Consider the following 19160-nt stretch of genomic DNA (forward strand, 5'->3'; position numbering starts at 1 on the left):
ACATTGTTCTTATGGTCTAATGTCTTCTCAGTTTACAAAGTGCTTTTAAAATTAAAGTGATTAATAACTAGAATTACATTATTTCCTTCGACTAAGTGGACTAATGTCCTAAAGCAATTTTTTTTAATGGTCACTCAGTAACAAAGAATCAACTGTGCACAAGCTAATTTGAGGAGCTTTCAAATAATTGCCCTCAAAGTTGGGTTTTTCTCCTCTAGTGGTGTTGCAATTATCTTTTCAAAGGAATGATTTATTACGTGTGCACACATGGAGCTCTAAAACCTGTCTTGATACCCTCAACAAAATAGAAATTGTTATAATTTTCTTCATTTATCATAACAAACAATACACTTATATGTTCTGGTGGGTCTAGAGCAGCTTGTGTTGTTTGATTATTATGCTGAAGTTTTTGATGTAGAACTAGAATTAAATGAAATGATATCTCATGGAACTGACAATAAGCATTCCTGCTCCCATGCTCTCTAAAGCCCAGTCCTTCCCTACGTTTGAGCATTCTCCCTTGCCAACACTTGCCATGATATATGTGTGCTCTGAAAACATTGAATGTCTATCCAAGTTTCAACAATAGGATTTGGTTCTGGAAGTACTTGGGGAATCAGTCTTTTTAGGGAAATCTTTAATTACAAGCAAATCTCTGTTGACATATTGAAATCACTCCCGAGTTTGATAAGTTTATAGGTTTAAAATCAGTGTAGTATTATTTTCTATATTTTTTAGCATGTGCTGAGGGGTTATGGGAAATGCCAAAATATAAATCTACAACTAGAAGATGTCTGCACTTTCATAACTCAGTGTATGTATATTCATTTTTTACAGATAATCTTAAACTTTTAAAGTGATTCAGTATTCCACAAACATTAATTGCTGGGCCACTCCTGAGCTGTAGACTGAGGGTATCTGATGAATGATGAGCAAGACACTGTTCCTGCCCTGAAAATTTAGTATAATTAATTCATTTTAAATCAGCAAGATGCAATTTGCTTTATTCATGCTCTCAACTCGCTGAATTTTTAGCTGACTCCAGATGAGCCTGTTAAAGGAAATATGAAAGAACTATCCACATAACTTTCTTTCGATGTCATTTTATTACATTGGTTGTTCCGCTTTAATAAAATAAATTTACAAAACAGATATATTAGGGCACAAAAATGCTCATTAACAAAACTTTCACTCCTTTTAGAGAAATTCCCCCAAGTGCATCTGAAACCAAATTTTATTTGGACAAAAAAAAAAAAAAAGATAATGCACATTTTTTTTTCCAGTGAGCATATCTCTGTTACTAAAATATTCTCACCAGTCTTGATCCCTATTGTACATAGGACTTTCTGGTTATATAAGGCTTGTCTGGGTGATAGCTTGCATTTCAGAGCTCTCAAGGATTATAAAGAAACAGTGTGAACTGCTGTGTGGTGAGTAGATAGAGGAAGGCTGATCTTTGAACCCTTCAAAAAACTAGCTAAGTTAGGACAGAAAGCATAAGTGAGACAGACCTTCAAGAAAGCATGTTTGGCTGGAGAAAAGAATGTGGCTTGTGGCCTAGTGCTGGGTTAGAACAGGAAGGATGAGATGAAATGGTTCAGAATTTTAAGGTGAAGCTCTTACAATTAATTGCATGCTCCATTTACATGCAATTAATAATGGGCTTTGTGATACATGCTGGGAAGACAAGTATTGCGTTTGTACTGCTTTTAACACAATGTTAGAGAAGATTATTAATCATGACATTTGTTAAAGAACAGTAAGACTGACTTTAGCAATGGGAATTTTTATAATAGGTATAGGGTGATGCAATGCAATTTTACAGTAGAGGAGAGCTATTAGCTTCAACTCTGAGGACAATGTGGAAAAGTGGGGGTTTGCAGTGAAGGAAGGGGGATGAGAGTGGGGTACCAGTGGATGGAAAAGTACTAAGAGAAAACACCCAGGGTAAGGGGGGTTCTGGCTAACTGACCTAATGATATGCTTGTCGAAGGCAGTGAGTATGATCAGACATCACCTGGGCGTGGGGGAAGAGAAGGAACCCAATCAGATAGCAAGGGTCGCAGATTCTGGCTAAACTGACTTGGCAGGATTCTTGCTACAACTGAACAGTGCAGAGATGAGGACACAAGCCCAAAGCTAGGACCTGACTGAGAAGAGAGTTCAGAGGAGCTTGACTAGAGTGTGGTTAAGGAGAGAATCTTTGTCTCTGAAAACTGTCAAAGGCCGTTGTGACAACTTCAGGCATATTTGAGAGAAAATGGATTTTGGGTGTAGACCAGAATCGTTATTTTACAATTATCTTTAAAGGTGTAGTTAATGGAAACGCAGAAAGGTTTTTTGCTATCTAGTTAATAGTTAAATGAATTTACTGACATTTTATTAATTTTGGCGCTCAGCATTATATCCTGTGCTCGCTTTCTGAGGTCATGTCTCTTTAGGGAGAGTTTGTCAGATGAAATGTCAGAGGACATTCAGTTAAATCTGAATTTCAGGTAAACAACAAATAATTTGGCACATACACTAAAATGTATTTGTTATTTATGTGAAATGTTAATTTAACTGGTATTCTGTATTTTTATTTGGTAAATGTATATTTTGAGGCTCTGTATTCTTTTACAGAAGGGAAGGAATCTTTTTGATACCTCTTCCTTCATAGATAACATTTTTCTCTCCTTTGAGATCGTCTCCTAATTCTTCATGTTCTGTAATTTTATCATGATGTGTCTGTATTTAGATTTATCTTTATTTTATTCCGTAGTGTACATTGTCAATCCAAAAACTCGTCTTTCCTCAAATTTGAAAAATATTCACCTATTATCGCTTCAAGGATTACTTCTCCACCATGCTTCTCTGCTGAAACTCTTGAGACAAATGTTGGAATCTCTCTATTTTGCACATCTCCTAAAAAACATTTTGTTTTTATTCTTTTATCTTTTTTGCTGCATTTTGAATGAATGTCTCAACTCCATCTTCTACTTTTCTAATTCCCTCTTTACTGTAATTATCTAGACTTTATCCCATCTGATAAATTTTTAATTTTAGGACTATACTTTCTCATTGTCAAGGTTTCTAATAAGTTATTTTTAAAGACAACCTGTTCTTGTTTCATATTTTCTTTTCTTGAGAAACATGCTGAAATTCTTTAAAGAATGTTTGTAGGACTATTTTGTAAAATTATTGCCCTCTGGAGAGTATCCCTATTCAAAGCATTGCCTTTGATTTATTTTTATTTGCTTGTATTTCTCAGTGGCATGTATATAGAGCAAGAGTCAATTATATTTTTAAAAAAACTTTTATCAAAGTATAAACCACATGCACAAATTATAGGGGTATACTTAATAGGCAAGTACACTTAGTGAGTTTTCAAAAGTGAACCCAATAGTTATCACACAGGTAGAACATCTCCTACGCTCTAGAATTCCTCCCTTTGTCCCTTCCTAGTCTTTACCGTTTCCCTCTTTTCCGGAAGAAATCAATACCCTGATTCTTAAGACAGATCAGATTTTAGCTTTTTATAAACTTCCAAATCTTTTTGTGTCTGTCTTCTTTCACTTAACAGTATGTGGCCAGTATAATTTTAATATTTAGAATTGTGGCTGGTGAAGTGATCATATCCCGTGATGTTTTCATTTAAAATCTTATGAATAATTTTTCCCTCTTCTATGATGTTCTTCTCTGACTTCTCTGTTGATGTGGCTTTGCTCTGCAATTTTAGGTTTGTCTCTAAGTTCCCTGCAGTTCTATTATCATGAGGGAATTACTGTGTTTATTTCTTCCAAGAAGGAAATAGGGAATGTATGGGAGAGTAAGGTGCATATAAAGATAGAAGTTAGAATCCATTAATCTTGCTAAAATTTGGGAAATAACATCAGAAAGTCAATAGGTATGAACTAAGACTGATAAAAAACAGACTTGATATTTTAGTTCTTCAAAATGCTTTAAAAATGTGTGATATTCTTTTCTATTTGGGTACTTTAGGGTACTTGGTATGATGCCAAATCATATTTTAGGTGATTGGCTCAGAGGGAACTGGTAGATATTGTACTGATTTGAAGGTGCTATTTTCCTATGCTAGGCATATTCTTAGAACCATTGGTGCGTATCTTGTTTAAATACACACATAGTATTTTCAGTAAGAATTTTAACAGCTTTTGATCTGCGACTGAGCATCGTATATCAGTATTTGTAAATCAACTTGGGACCTATTCGTTTGCATTGTAGAGGCATTTTTTTGGATGTGTCCTCTTATTATGCTGGTATCCCCGGGGTAGGATTCCAAAAGGAAACGTCTGTTCATTTTATTCATTTTTCCTCAGAAAAGATGGTGGTGAAGTGAGTCATTGGCATGTTGTGTTTTTCAGTAGCTCTTTGACCTTAATCTCTGGGGCTATGAAATCAATGGGGAGATGCCTGTTGTATCATGAGTGAAGGGGAAAGCCCAGGGCAGTTCACATTACTGGGAATGTTCCAAGGAGAAGTTCATGTAGTGTCTATAGATTGCAGTCAGGAGTCCAAGACCAACAGAGCCACTGTGAGTTATCAGCAGCATCTTCCATGTGTAACACACATGTGTCAAGAAATTAACACAAGCTGTTCTCTAGGTTCTGATAATCCCCTTATCATGTTCCCCCAAAGACAAAAGAATTGGAAGGAAAGGAGGTTACAGCTTGGTGGTCTGATTACTTTCAGTGAGGCTGGTGATTCAGTCCATCCTAATGTAGTTGATCATTTTATAATTGAGGGACAGTCATGGGGTGGGAGGGGAGGCTGTGGCAGCAGCAGCCGAGATTGAGGGAAACATAACCTGAAGAGACCTGTACAATAGTTCTTGGGGCCAGCCCCAGAGAGCAACATTTCACAAAATGTGTTCCACAGACGACCAGTTCAGAGGGGTGTTAATAGATTTCTGTGAAAAAGCATCCCATGGCCAAATGTGTAAAAAACACCAAGTTAAACACAGAAAAGCAAGAGAGATCTTTCCAAAGGACTTCCAGGGTTTTTACTCTGCTCACGTGTGTAGACCAGGCAGCGTTCCCTAGATAGATGTGGCCACGGAGCACCTCTTGTAGCAGAGCTCTCACAGAGCTCGTGTTTGAAATACCTCGGGTAAAATTGCTCTAGCACATTGATCTTCAAACGTTTTTTTTTGGTTCATTTATCTCCTAGAATAATTTTGAAAAACTTACATATTCACACATTTTTATTTATTTATTTTTATTAAATCATAGCTGTGTACATTGATATATTCATGGGGCATCATTCACTAGCTTCACAGACCATTTACCAAGTTTCACATATACCCTTGTAAGATGCACCGCTGGTTGGGCGGCACCTGTGGCTCAAGGAGTAGGGCGCTGGTCCCATATGCCGGAGGTGGCGGGTTCAAACCCAGCCCCAGCCAAAAACCACCAAAAAAAAAAAAAAAAAAGATGCACCGCTGGTGTAATCCCACCAATCCCCTTCCCTGTAGCCACCTCCCCCCTTCCTCCCCTCCCTTTCCCCCTTCCCCCTATTCTTAGGTTGTCACTGTGTTATACCTTTCATGTGAAAACCCTAAATTAGTTTCATAGTAGGGCTGAGTACATTGGGTACTTTTTCTGCCATTCTTGAGATACTTTACTGAGAAGAATATGTTCCAGCTCCATCCATGTAAACATGAAAGAGGTAAAGTCTCCATCTTTCTTTAAGGCTGCATAATATTCCATGGTGTACATATACCACAATTTATTAATCCATTCTTGGATCGATGGGCACTTGGGCTTCTTCCATGACTTAGCAATTATGAATTGGGCTGCAATAAACATTCTGGTACAAATATCTTTGTTATGATGTGATTTTTGGTCTTCTGAGTATATGCCTAGTAGAGGGATTACAGGATTGAATGGCAGATCTATTTTTAGATCTCTAAGTGTTCTCCATATCTCTTTCCAAAAGGAATGTATTAATTTGCATTCCCACCAGCAGTGCAAAAGTGTTCCCTTTTCTCCACATCCGCGCCAACATCTCTGGTCTTGGGATTTTGTGATACAGGGTAGTCTCACCGGAGTTAGATGGTATCTCAAAGTAGTTTTGATTTGCATTTTTCTGATGATTAAAGATGATGAGCATTTTTTCATATGTCTGAAGGCCGCGCGCCTGTCTTCTTCAGAGAAGTTTCTCTTCAAACCCCTTGCCCAGCCTGCGATGGGATCCCTTGTTCTATTCTTGCTAATGCGTTTGAGTTCTCTGTGGATTCTGGATATTAAACCTTTGTCATAGACATAACCTGCAAATATCTTCTCCCATTCTGAGGGCTGTTTGCTTGCTTTACTTAGTGTGTTCTTGGCTGTGATAAACCTTTGGCCAACCTAATCAGGAATAAAAGAGTAAAATCTCTAATCTCATCAATCAGAAACAACAAAGACGAAATAACAACAGACTCCTCAGAAATCAAAAAAATCCTTAATGAATATTACAAGAAACTCTATTCTCAGAAATATGAAAATCTGAAGGAAATTGACTGATACTTGGAAGCACGTCACCTTCCAAGACTTAGCCAGAATCAAGTAGAAATGTTGAACAGGCCCATTTCAAGTTCGGAAAAAGCATCAACCATACAAAACCTCCCTAAAAAGAAAAGCCCGGGACCAGATGGTTTCACGTCAGAATTCTACCAAACATTTAAAGAGGAATTAATACCTATATTACTCAACCTGTTCCAAAAGGTAGAAAAAGAAGGAAGACTACCTAACACGTTGCATGAAGCAAACATCACCCTGATCCCCAAACCAGGAAAAGACCCAACAAGAAAAGAAAATCATAGACCAATATCACTAATGAATATAGATGCAAAAATATTCAACAAGATCCTAACAAACAGAATCCAGCAACACATCAAACAAGTTATACATCATGACCAAGTCAGTTTTATCCCAGGGTCTCAAGGCTGGTTCAATATACGTAAATCTATAAATATAATCCAGCACATAAACAAAGTAAAAAACAAAGACCATATGATTCTCTGAATCGATGCAGAAAAAGCTTTTGATAATATCCAGCATCCCTTCATGATCAGAACACTGAAGAAAATTGGCCTAGAAGGGACTTTTCTTAAACTGATAGAGGCTATCTACAGCAAACCCACAGCCAATATCATATTGAATGGAGTTAAATTGGAATCATTTCCACTAAGATCAGGAAGCAGACAAGGCTGCCCATTGTCTCCATTGCTTTTCAACATTGTAATGGAAGTTTTAGCCTCTGCAATTAGGGAAGAAAAGGCGATCAAGGGTATCCATATAGGGTCAGAAGAGATGAAACTTTCACTCTTCACAGATGATATGATTGTATATCTGGAAAACACTAGGGACTCTACTACAAAACTCCTAGAAGTGATCAAGGAATACAGCAGCATCTCAGGTTACAAAATCAACATTCATAAATCGGTAGCCTTTATATACACCAACAACAGTCAAGTTGAAAAAGCAGTTAAGGACTCTATCCCATTCACAGTAGTGCCAAAGAAGATGAAATATTTGGGAATTTACCTAACAAAAGACGTGAAAGATCTCTATAAAGAGAACTATGAAACTCTAAGAAAAGAAATAGCTGAAAATGTTAACAAATGGAAAAACATACCATGCTCATGGCTGGGAAGAATCAACATTGTTAAAATGTCCATACTACCCAAAGCAATATATAATTTCAGTGCAATCCCTATTAAAGCTCCACTGTCATATTTAAAGATCTGGAAAAAACAATACTTCGTTTTATATGGAATCAGAAAAAATCTCGAATAGCCAAGACAGTACTCAGAAATAAAAACAAAGCAGGAGGACTTACACTACCAGACCTCAGACTATACTACAAATCGATAGTGATCAAAACAGCATGGTATTGACACAAAAACAGAGAAGTAGATATCTGGAACAGAATAGAGAACCAAGAGATGAACTCAGGTACTTACCGTTATTTAATCTTTGACAAGCCAATTAAAAACATTCAGTGGGGAAATGATTCCCTATTTAACAAATGGTGCTGGGTGAACTGGCTGGCAACCTGTAGAAGACTGAAACTGGACCCACACCTTTCACCATTAACTAAGATAGACTCTCACTGGATCAAAGATTTAAACTTAAGACATGAAACTATAAAGATACTAGAGGAGAGTGCAGGGAAAACCCTTGAAGAAATCAGTCTGGGCGAGTATTTTATGAGGAGGACCCCCCGGGCAATTGAAGCAGTTTCAGAAATACACTATTGGGACTCGATCAGACTATTCACACATTTTTAATCTGACATCTACATTTTTAATAAAAAAATAAAATGGATTTCTGACATATTTATCTTACATGTTGTGCTTTGAACATATTTTCATTCACACCCTGGAGCTGCAGCCCATTTTTAAACAATGTTTGCTGTCTGACCTAATTGGCAGAGCCAGACCTCCTTATGAAACAGATCAGACTTACTGGTTTGTGACTCCCCCACAAGGGATATGTATGTGAATTGTTCCTTTGTTTGGGGCCTTGAGAATTTTGTATTTCAGACAATGTACCTAGAAAGCCTAGGAAGATTCTAGGTGGACAAGTGGCACGCCTTGCCTTAGTGGAGAGCAAGGAGGTGCTGAGGAGAGAAGATAGGAAAGGAACATTGGGGAATGTGGTCTTAGGCAGAGCACTTAAAAAGGAAATGTTTGAAGGGTGAAGATCTAGAAATTGGTTCTCTTTAGAAGTATCTAAGCATGTGTGACTATGAAATATCTTCATGGGCCTTCATGGGTGTGCGTACCCAGCATTAAGCTGCTTCTTTGGAAGTTTAAGAAAGACATGTATCCTCTTAGAGAATGAATCTTCTCTATCTAAAGTAAGTGATCCTTGTTAAGTTGCCAAGTAGTCTTCTCTGGCAGTGAAAACTATTTATCTCGAGGTACTGTTTGTGCTTTCAAGTAGAAGTCATACTGCTAATGCAGTTCTTTACTGAATTCTGTTCATCAGCAGAATCTGAACACACCCTGCTGAATCTGCAGAAAGGTTCACATTTTTGCACAGTATGAAGATCTTCACATTCTGTTCTCACCTTGGACGTAATTCCTGTTGGTTACTGGACATGCCTCATTTCCTGTGTAAATTTCGTCACTAAAAAGGCAGTAAATTATTATTCACTTTGTTAAACATACATACTTTCCTGGAGGGGAATAAACACATAAAAGTATATTTATTTCCCAGAAGGGCACTTATGTTATTCATAATATATCATGCATTAAATGTCATCCTGTATTTATGCTTTGGCACTTTCAGCCCTGGCACCTGGCAGATTGTTTTGAAATCAGAGAATATCTAAATAGCAAGTAGCTTTGCATTATCTAGTTCAGCCTCTGAGATTGAGAAAAATTAAGTGACTTGTTCTAAATAACCTAAGTTCGTATCCTAGGTAGACCAAAAGCTAGACCTTGGTGGGATATTTTACCCACTAATTTCCCCCATGCCCCTAATCCTTTTTAAAAATATGGTCTTGAACAAAATTGTCTCTCTAAAATGATAACAATTGTTCTTTTTATTTATTTTATTTCAAAATATTCAGAGAGTACAAATGTTTTGTTGCATGGCTTGAATCAGAGCTATAAATGTGCCCATCCCCTATACCCGTTAGTTGGGTTTTTGCCCCTCCCCACTGCTTGATTTCCGATGACGTTTACTTCCCACTGTAACTTGTGCGTCCATCACTTAGTTCCAGAGAGAACATGTTGGGTTTGCTTTTCTACTCCTGAGATACTTCACTTAGGATATTGGTCTCAAATTTTTTCCAAATTTCTGGAAAAGGCATTAATTCTTCCCTTTTTATGGTTGAGTCATATTGTTACGTTGCACACCGTCCAGAGTTGTCATGAAGTTCCATGAGATGAAGGATGCTGTGCAAATATGAAGGAGGAGGAGGACGCAGATCCCCGCCTCATCATATTGGATTTCTGCACCATTTCTCAGGACCGAAATACTTCGTCTGTGTTACATTAGGACCTTTAAAGGGAGTCTCTAGTTATGCATATGCACCTGACTACTCTGAATTTTCATTCTGCTTGGTTAATAAAAGCCCTGCTTTCTTCCTTTCCTTCCCTTTCCCTTTCCTTTCCCTTCCCTTTCCCTTCCCTCTCCTCTTCCTTTCCTTTCCTTTCCCTTCCCTTCCCTTCCCTTCCCTTCCCTTCCCTTCCCTCTCCTCTTCCTTTCCCTTCCCTCCCCTCCCCTCCCCTCCCCTCCCTCCCCTCTTCCCTTCCCCTTCTCCTTCCCCTCCCTCTTCCCCTTCCCCTTCCTTTTTCCTTCCCCTTCCCCTTTTTTGCAGCTTTTGGCTGGGGCTGGGGTTTGAACCTGCCAACCTCCAGCATATGGGGTCAGCACCCTATTCCTTTGAGCCACAGGCGCCACCCCAAAAGCCCAGCTTTCTTATTTCTATTGTGTTGGGTTGAACCCTATGGATTCAACCACTTTACAATTGTAATAAGAACAGTTTTGTGTTCTTGAACTTAATTTATGACTTGAGGCAGATTATGGGCTATCCAGACAGAGACATCTGTGAATGTTTTAAAAGAAGTAAGCCCTGTCCTTCACGTTAGCTGTGGCTGCATAGATTTTTCCTGCTCTAGAGGAGTGCATGGATTTATGTGAGCTTCGCTCTGAGTTTCTGCTTCTGTGAACTTCTAGACTATCTGAACGCAGCAGCTCAAATGGACTCATCTATGTAGGTGCCAGCCTCTTTAGCCATTTATTTCAGTCTTCATTCTTTAGCTCAGTAAGCTATGCTGTGTGGAGTGTTTTTCTTTGAAGGATAGAATTTCAGAATTTTCCAAAGAAATTTGGTAGTCTACAGAGGGAAAAAACTGAATAAATTCATTTGTTTATCCATTTGTTTTTTAAAACTTAGTAAGTTTGTTAAAACTTAATACGTTTAAAAACGTATTAGAAAATACGTTTTTTGTTTTGTTTTGTTTTGTTTTTGAGACAGAGTCTCACTATGTCACCCTTGGTAGAGTGCCATGGCATCACAGCTCACAGCAACCTCAAACTTTTGGATTTAAGTAATTCTCTTGCCTCAGCCTCCCAAGTGGCTGGGACTACAGGCACCCACCACAACGCCCGGCTATTTTTTTTTTTTTATTGTAGTTGTCAGGTTCAAACCTGCCAGCCCTGGTGCATGTGGCCAGTGCCCTAACTGTGGGCGCCAAGCCAAAAATACTTTCAACTAGAATGCATAAAGGAAAATTGGTTGTGTAAAAAATGTGACTTCTGAAATGCTATTGTCACATAAAAGTTATTTATAAAATTATTAATATTTTAATCAAGTCGGAAGCTTTTATTTGATTAAAGAAAGAAAATAGCCGTATGAATTTAAGTAAAAATAGGATTATAATGTATGATTTGCCAATCATGTTCCTTACAGTTATTTGGCCTGATATTGTCTTGTCTTAGGTTACTTCCAGTCAGTGAGTTGTTGAACTTGGAACATGATTTGTCACAGAAATAATATATATCAGGGACTTCTAAATTTTCTTAACAAATGCCATCCTATCCTAGTACTTCAGTATTTGAAGTAGATGGAAGGAAACTGCCTTGCAGGACTCCAGGAACTGGTTTGCAGATAGTGGGTATGTCTGATGAATCATGTCCAATGCCAGTCAGACATGGCAGTGCTGGGACTCTGGGATTGCAGATCGCAGACCACACAGTTCTGAACTCAGTAATGTGAGGGACCCAATCTCTGTTTTGCTTCTAGCTGAACCTTCCATTTATCCTCAGGCCAAGGCAGTCTCAGAGATAGCAGGGCAGTGCTCAGATGTAGAAGGCGTAGACATTGAGTCAAGTACGGGACACTCCACACGTTTTCTCATGAAGCCAGCCCCCGCCTCCACCCCATCTTTTTCTTCAGATAACCTCACTTCAAAATGGTCCTTTTCGCACTTACAAAATTACATTTTCATTGCCTCTGTATAAGTTTCTCACCGAGGACTTTATTGACATTTTTGGCAGAACAAAAGTCCCCTTCATCCACAGGACTACCCATAATTTCAGAATGGTTAGCATCCCTGGTGTCTGCCCAGTGTGTGTCCCCCAGTCCTTGTGACAACCCTGTCTCCTAGATAAGCGTATCCTGGCCTCCTTTGAGACTCACCCGTGGATCCTCCCTGAGTGCTCAGACGAAAGTCATCTTACTGAGCTATAACACTCCTCTAGGTATTTACATATTAGAAGAGGAAGTTTTTGTGTCTAAATGACTAATGGATATATGAAAAAATGTCCAATATCATTACTCATCTAGGAAGTGCAAATGAAAACCACCATGAGATAAAATTACACTCTGCCAGAATAACTTAATTTAGTAAAAAAGATTGACTAGAGATTAAAAAGTTGACAAGGATGTGGGACAAACTGGGAATGGAAATTGGCGTAACTACTTTGCACAACTATTTGACAATTTATTAAAGTAAATTTGGACCTTCCCTAGTGAACCAGAAATTCTGCTCTTAGACATATACCCAAGAGTAATGAGTACCGAGATCTATCAAAAGATGTATACATAATTCACAGAGCACTGTTAAAGACAGCCAAAAATTGGAAATAGCCCAAATATCTATCAGTAGTAGAATGGAAACATTAATTTTGGTATCTTCATACAATGACTATAACACAGTGGTAAAAAAAAAGAGTGAAGTGCTATGTACAACATCGATTAATCTCACAGATATCGTAACGAGTAAAAGAAATCAGACAAAAGAATATGTAATATGATTCCTTTTGTGTAAAGTTTAATAAGAAGCAAGACTAATCAATGACAGAGTAGTCGTTAGCTGTGGGGGCAGAGATGCTGACTGGGAAGGGGCAGGAAGGAGCCTTCCAAGGTGATAGGAATGTTCCAATCATCATCTAGGTGGTGGTTGCCCAGTACACACACGTGTATACACATATGTATGTGTAAAAAAATGCATCTAGCTGTGTACTTAAGATTGGTTTACTTTGGTATATTTAAATTAGAGCAAACTTAGAAATACATTCTCTAATTTTTGGTATTTCAGAAAATATAAATAAGGAAGTTGAAGGAAACAGAGGTCTTTCTGGAAGCTGGAAGAGTGTGGCATGAGGGACTGTCCGTGCTTCCGGGTCCCTGGGGCCTAAATCAGGAGATGTGTCATGCTAGTGCTGGTGACACAAGCCAGTTAGAACAGCAGTAGCAGAAAGAATCTTATATGATTCCCCTTCTGTGTGGACTTCTGTGGTCCTTATCTGTACTCACTGGTTTGCTTCGTCCTTTCTGTTTTTGTCAGTATGAGTTCCTGCCCTCTGTTCCCATGGCATCATAGTCAGAAGCAGTGAGCCAGTATTGAGAAGGGGCCTGGGGTGGGGGGCGCACAAGGCAGTGGTTGTAAATCCAGGTATTTGTGAGTCAGGGGGAAATGTGAACACCTTAACCAGGGAGCCAGCAGTGAGGCTGAGATGGTGCTGCTGTAGAAACCTCCTAATGAGGGAAAATGCTGATTCTCACGTGTGGTCGTGGAATGTGTATTGGTGGGACCAGTGAACAGGGGTACAGGCCATTCGATGGAAGAGGAAGACTAATAGTCACATCCTAGCTGGGGACAGGAGGGGAAATAGGAGAGTAGAGATTTTGTCCAGCCCTTTGACCACAACTGGCTAGTTACTCAAACTTGTGGTTTTCCTTGGGACATATGATATGGGCTTCACTCGTACTCTGTAAGCTCCAGCTGGACTTGGCACTTTTCCTGGTTCTTCATGGTGGTTTCCTTAAAAAGAATGAGTTATGGGAGGAATATTTTCAATTACATGCTGTGCGTAAATGTGCATTACAGCACAACATACACTCCGATAAACAGCAAGACAGGCGCTGGGCCATATGCGCTGCCACTGGTACCAGATGAGCTGTACCAGTTCCCAGCTACGTCCAAGTTGGAACATGGCACAATTCATACAACAAATATGTGTTACTTTGTCATGTGACTCTCCTTGAAGAGGTCAGATTTTATCACTGAAAATAACTTTAAAACTACATGTTTCGAATAAAATATGTACATACAGATAAGCTGTGCCTACTTAAAATGTGAGACATTCATGTTTAAATAAAGTTACTATTAACCTGAATAACAATCTATTGAGGACAATATTTGCCTTTTTATATGATGATTTTGCTGGTAATGTATTGCTACCATTATGTACAAATTTTAATTTAGAAAATATTTTATGACCTTTAGTAAAAGGTTTGTAGAAGAATTAATGATTGAAGGAAGTAAATATTATCTAAATGGAAACACTGACAGCCAGTCTGTTAACTATTAAGCTTCACAGGCCATGCTGAGGAAACTAAACACTAGTACTCATTTTTCATTTTTTACTTATCACTTTTTTTTTGATTTATAATCACCTATCTTTGCAAGTGATTATGCAGTCTTTCTTTTTAGAGTCACTACATTTCTGTTTCTGTACTAAATCAGTTTGATTTCCCCGTGGCTCTCCTGAACGCAGATGAACTTCAAAGTCTGTTTCTAACCATTGCTCCCTCTTTCATTTCATTCTTGAACCTTGTGCTGCTGCTGCTGGATATGTCCATGTGGGCATCTCAACATGACCATAAGCTGTAAAACTCAACTGTTTCCTCCTTAGAACTCCTTCTACAAAACCAACTGTGGGTTTTCCTCTTTTCTCAGATTTGAAGCCTCCCAGACATCTTTACTCCTTTCTTTTCCTTTCTTTGAGACAGAGTCTCACTCTGTTACCCCAGCTAGAGTGCGTGGCATCATAGCTCTCAGCAGCCTCAAATTCTTGGGCTCAAGCAATCCTCTTGCCTCAGCATCCTGCAGAGCTGGGACTATAGGTGCCCACCACTACACCCAGCTAATGCTTCCATTTTTAGTAGAGACTGGGTCTCACTTTTGCTCAGGCTGGTCTCAAACTCCTGAGCTCAGGCCATCCATCTGCCTCAGCCTTACAGAGTGCTGGGATTAATTTTAGACATGAGCCACTGCGCCCGGCCCATCCTTTTACTTGCTAGTGTTGTATTACCCCACCATGCACCTACGTTGTTAGTTCTTAAAACAAACACCAAAAAAAGAATTGCTTATTTCTTATCTTTCTGATTATTCTCACTGTCGTCAGCGTCATGCTCACATGCCTCCTTCAAGCGATCAGACTTTTAACCTCCTCTCAACAAGCCATATGCTGGCCAGGTGAATTTGCCTAGAGCCAGCCTATGACGACATCTTTCTCCTGCTCAGAAACTTTTAATATAGCTCCCAAGCAAATTGAGTCCAAACCTAACTTGGCTTTTGCCAGCTCTGTTTCCAGCTATTTACCTTCCTGAAACCTCATTTCCAGTCAATGATTTGACTCACCATTTCCTGAGCCCCACTCCCCTCCTCTGTGCTCCTGCCCTGGTGTCCCCCCACTCCCTCACAGCACATCATTCTTTTCCATCCTGGCTTACCCATCCAGCTCCTCCCTGATCTCTACCACCCTGATGAAGTCCTGCCTCCTCCCCAGTGCTCTGTTCTTTCCCACCTCTGACCTTCTTGAGTGGCTTTTCCTGTTTATGTAGACAATTTCATAATTTAGCCTCTTTCAGTTGATGACAGTTCTAATTGTGATCACTTGAACTGCTTTTCACATGTTCGTTTTTTGACATATGTATGTGCAGCTGGGTTGTCATTGCCTCCAAAATGAGAATCTTTGCCTTACCTACATGCCTGCTTTATCTGCCTAATGTACCCTAACACTAAAATGTCAGCTCTATTGAAGATTGGCATTTTTTTAGTCAGTTGTGTTCACTAGTAAACCCCAACACCTAAAACAGAACCTGGCATGTAGTAGGTCCATAATAAATATTCATTATATTCAATGAAGGTTACCTGATTTGATTTGGGTCATTCACACTTGCTGCGTTCCTTTTTTACTAAAACTAAAGAGGTTATTATAATGAAAAAGAAAGTGAATGCAATTTATAGCTAGAATCTGCCCAGCAGGGCTTGACTGCCCCTTTCAATTTTGTTTTCCTGCAGATATTAATGAATGCCAGCTACAAGGTGTGTGCCCTAATGGTGAGTGTTTGAATACCATGGGCAGCTATAGATGTACCTGCAAAATAGGATTTGGGCCGGATCCTACCTTTTCAAGTTGTGTTCGTAAGTTAATGATTACTTTTTATTCCTATTTTGGATCAGTTTTCTCTGAGGTTTATCCAAGAGAAAGGAAATAGTATAAATAAGTAAATATGTAGTACATAAAACCTCATTAATTAAGATGACAAGAAGGATGGGGCCTGCTTAATATAGTAAAATAAGTATATTACAGAACCTTCTCCAAAATGCATTTTTATTGTGTTCAGAAAAATATAATAGCCAAATTGTACAGAACAAGCACATTTAGGAAACAGGCTTTCATGAAACGAAAAGGATTCGCTAAAATTAGCATATCAACCCTTTGTGGTTCCTAGGAGATAAAAGCAGGTTTTTCCTCTTAAAAATAGAGTATATTAAGCATTCTTTAGGCTGAATTAAACTTTGTCCCAGCTTCTGCCTTTATTCCAAATTGTGAGTCACTGGAATCGGATTTAATGAAGTTTCCCCAGTTGGGAGAGTCTGGAAAATAGTAACTGAAGCCCTGTGTTTCAGACTTTGTAATTCAGCCCTAGTTTCAAATATTCTATTCTGTTTTCTTTCAAACCCACTGAAATGCCCCCTGAATTTATACTGTTCTGCCTTGTCAAAGTCTGTGAGATTTTCTTGTGTACATGGTAAGGGCAAAAATCCTCCATCCAACCACATGTTCTAATATTGGTTCTGAAAATATAGTTTCACCAAAGACAAACTCCCTCTCCACAAAAATTAATCCAGTATAATCACTCTAAATCATACATCACTAGAGACAAATGCATTTTAGATATAAAGTTCTCAAATGCAGAACTTTTTAAGGTTTTCTTCTTTTTAAAGTAATCGCCCTAATCATAAAAATAGGGAAGCCCCGTAGATTTTTATAAGTTATATTCAGTGAAGTTCAATGCACGGCAGAAAACTATCAGGATGGTTTTAAAAGCAACTCTCTATTAGTTTCTGGTCTGCAAGGTTTTTTGTTTTTATTTATTCTTTTAATGTGGCTTTGATATATGCTAAGCTTCATCCTTCTTGTCCCTGTTTTTAGCTTGCCATTTATTTGGTCAGCATACAAACTTCATGAGGGTGCTACCATTCATTTTAGCCAAGCTTATTTCTCTAACCTGTGCTCTAAGGTGAGATGTACAGCAATGATGAGATGAAGAAAAATATATTAAAATAAAAATGACAGTCTCATTTACTCTCAGATGAGTTTAAATGTTCTTACTAATTGCTACTCTTTTCCTTTAAAAACTGTCAGCTGCAGATTAGGAAATTTTACACGTAAGTTTTTTTTTCCATGTTCTTTTATAGACATTTCTGGTCATGATGCAGATAGATAGCTAATTTTAGTCCCTTTTTGGGGGGGGTTGGTAAAATTAAACCACAAAATTATGTTTACATCCACGGTACATTTGAAGATGGAAGAATTTGGAAATTTGAGGCCAAAAATCACATTGTTGACAAAATCCAGATAATTTTTGGCTGATTTGAATTACATGAATAAATGTTTTAAATAGTTTCATAATTTAAGCGTAAATAATTGTCAAGAGTTTGGATATAGAGTTTGTTGTGAATGGTCTTTTTACTCTCTGACTTGGAGTCTGGTTAGAATTCTTACATTGAAGGTCACAGGTTAGGTAAACTCGGAGATCTGGTCCCAAGGTTTTGTGAAACTTAGACTAGATATGATATCTAGAGTTAAAGGCGGGCATCCAGGTTTTAATAAGATGGTAGAAACATGCCAATGAGATTTTTGAAATATTTGCACAATTCCTTAGCATTTATTTTCCCTGTCATTGCCCAAATAATTCTGAACTTATTAAACAACCATCCATTCTTATTTGAAAAATAAATAATTCAATTTTACGGTTGGTTCACTTGCAACAGCTGAAAAGATAAGTATTAAGAGACATTTGTTGCTAGTTAAACATTCCAGTTGAGAATTTAAAGTTAAAACCTGGGCTCTTTACCAGTGTTGAGTGAGCAGATTTATTTCTCTTTCCTCTGAATTCAGCATCACGGGGATGTGTGTGTAGAGCTCCTTCGGGGCTTGTCGTCTCATTTGTGGGTGAACTCTGTTAGGAACTTGGTGGGGGGCATATGAAAACAGTTGAGAAGAAGCCGGGGAGAAGGCGATATTCACAGAGTAAGGGTGAAAAATTAGAAAGATGGTGGTATTCTTGATAAGCGTGGAGAAGCAGCAGATGGACACATACCCTGTCACTGAATGGAATTGCTGCTTAGCGTTTTAAATGAATGTTCCGAGGTGTATAAAACCAACCAGAGAAGGACTAGGGAGGATGCTGACAACATTGGCTCAGGCAGCATGAATTCAGGGCATATCCAGGACATAAAAGGTGTGGCTGACTCCGTGAACTCCAAGAAACGCTCTTGGCAGTGACTGAGGAACAACGGGAAGCTCTCTCTGTTCTTGAATACGTGGAAGTGAGCACCACAGAATCCCTTGACTCCGGCCAAGCGTTGCAGCCGTTCCACTTTCTCTCCTTGCCCACTCTGTCCTTGCCCTGCCAACCCAAAAGGAGGGCGGTAGGCGAATCCTGGCATTTGCTGCCTTTGATCTCTGTGTCGTGACCCAGGGTGCTGTAGCAGCTTTCTCCAGACCGGCTGCTACCTATGTTATGCGACAAGGTAAAAATTTTAGGACTGACTTATTGAGAAAAGTGAATAACCTGTGCGGTTGGAATGGAAAGACTTTTTAGCTGTCTGAGCTGCAGTTAATTTGCTTGAGGAATTTAAGAGCTCTGGGATGAGGGCTACTGAGGGTGTGTCCTTGAGTTCAGTATAAAGGTCCAGATAAAAGGATTCTGAACCTGGGCTTTTGCTTTTCATAGTATTCTTGACCCATGGACTTGGAGCTAATTAGCAGAGATAGAGGGTTAGAGAAGATGTGCTCAGGAATTTGTCTCGAATTCCTGGAGAATTCCAGGTGAATTACTGGAGCTCTTCTGGCTTTCTTGACACATTAACTGCCATGTGAGTTGTATTTAACTTACTCTAGTTTTGAGCCTGGAGC

The 19160-nt window shown here is 38.8% G+C and overlaps 1 protein-coding gene across 16 annotated transcripts in view; it reads left to right on the forward strand.

Annotated features, from left to right (window-relative positions):
- The window catches only part of LTBP1 (latent transforming growth factor beta binding protein 1), a 476142-nt gene that overhangs the window by 290882 nt on the left and 166100 nt on the right, over window positions 1-19160 (forward strand). For all 16 annotated transcript variants that reach the window (XM_053588228.1, XM_053588226.1, XM_053588219.1 and 13 more), the window contains one exon: window positions 16034-16156. In XM_053588228.1, the coding sequence (XP_053444203.1) occupies window positions 16034-16156 (123 nt within the window). The remainder of the gene's footprint in view (window positions 1-16033; window positions 16157-19160) is intronic.

This window comes from Nycticebus coucang, chromosome 4 (assembly GCF_027406575.1).
Source record: "Nycticebus coucang isolate mNycCou1 chromosome 4, mNycCou1.pri, whole genome shotgun sequence".
Classification (NCBI taxonomy): Eukaryota; Metazoa; Chordata; class Mammalia; order Primates; family Lorisidae; genus Nycticebus; species Nycticebus coucang.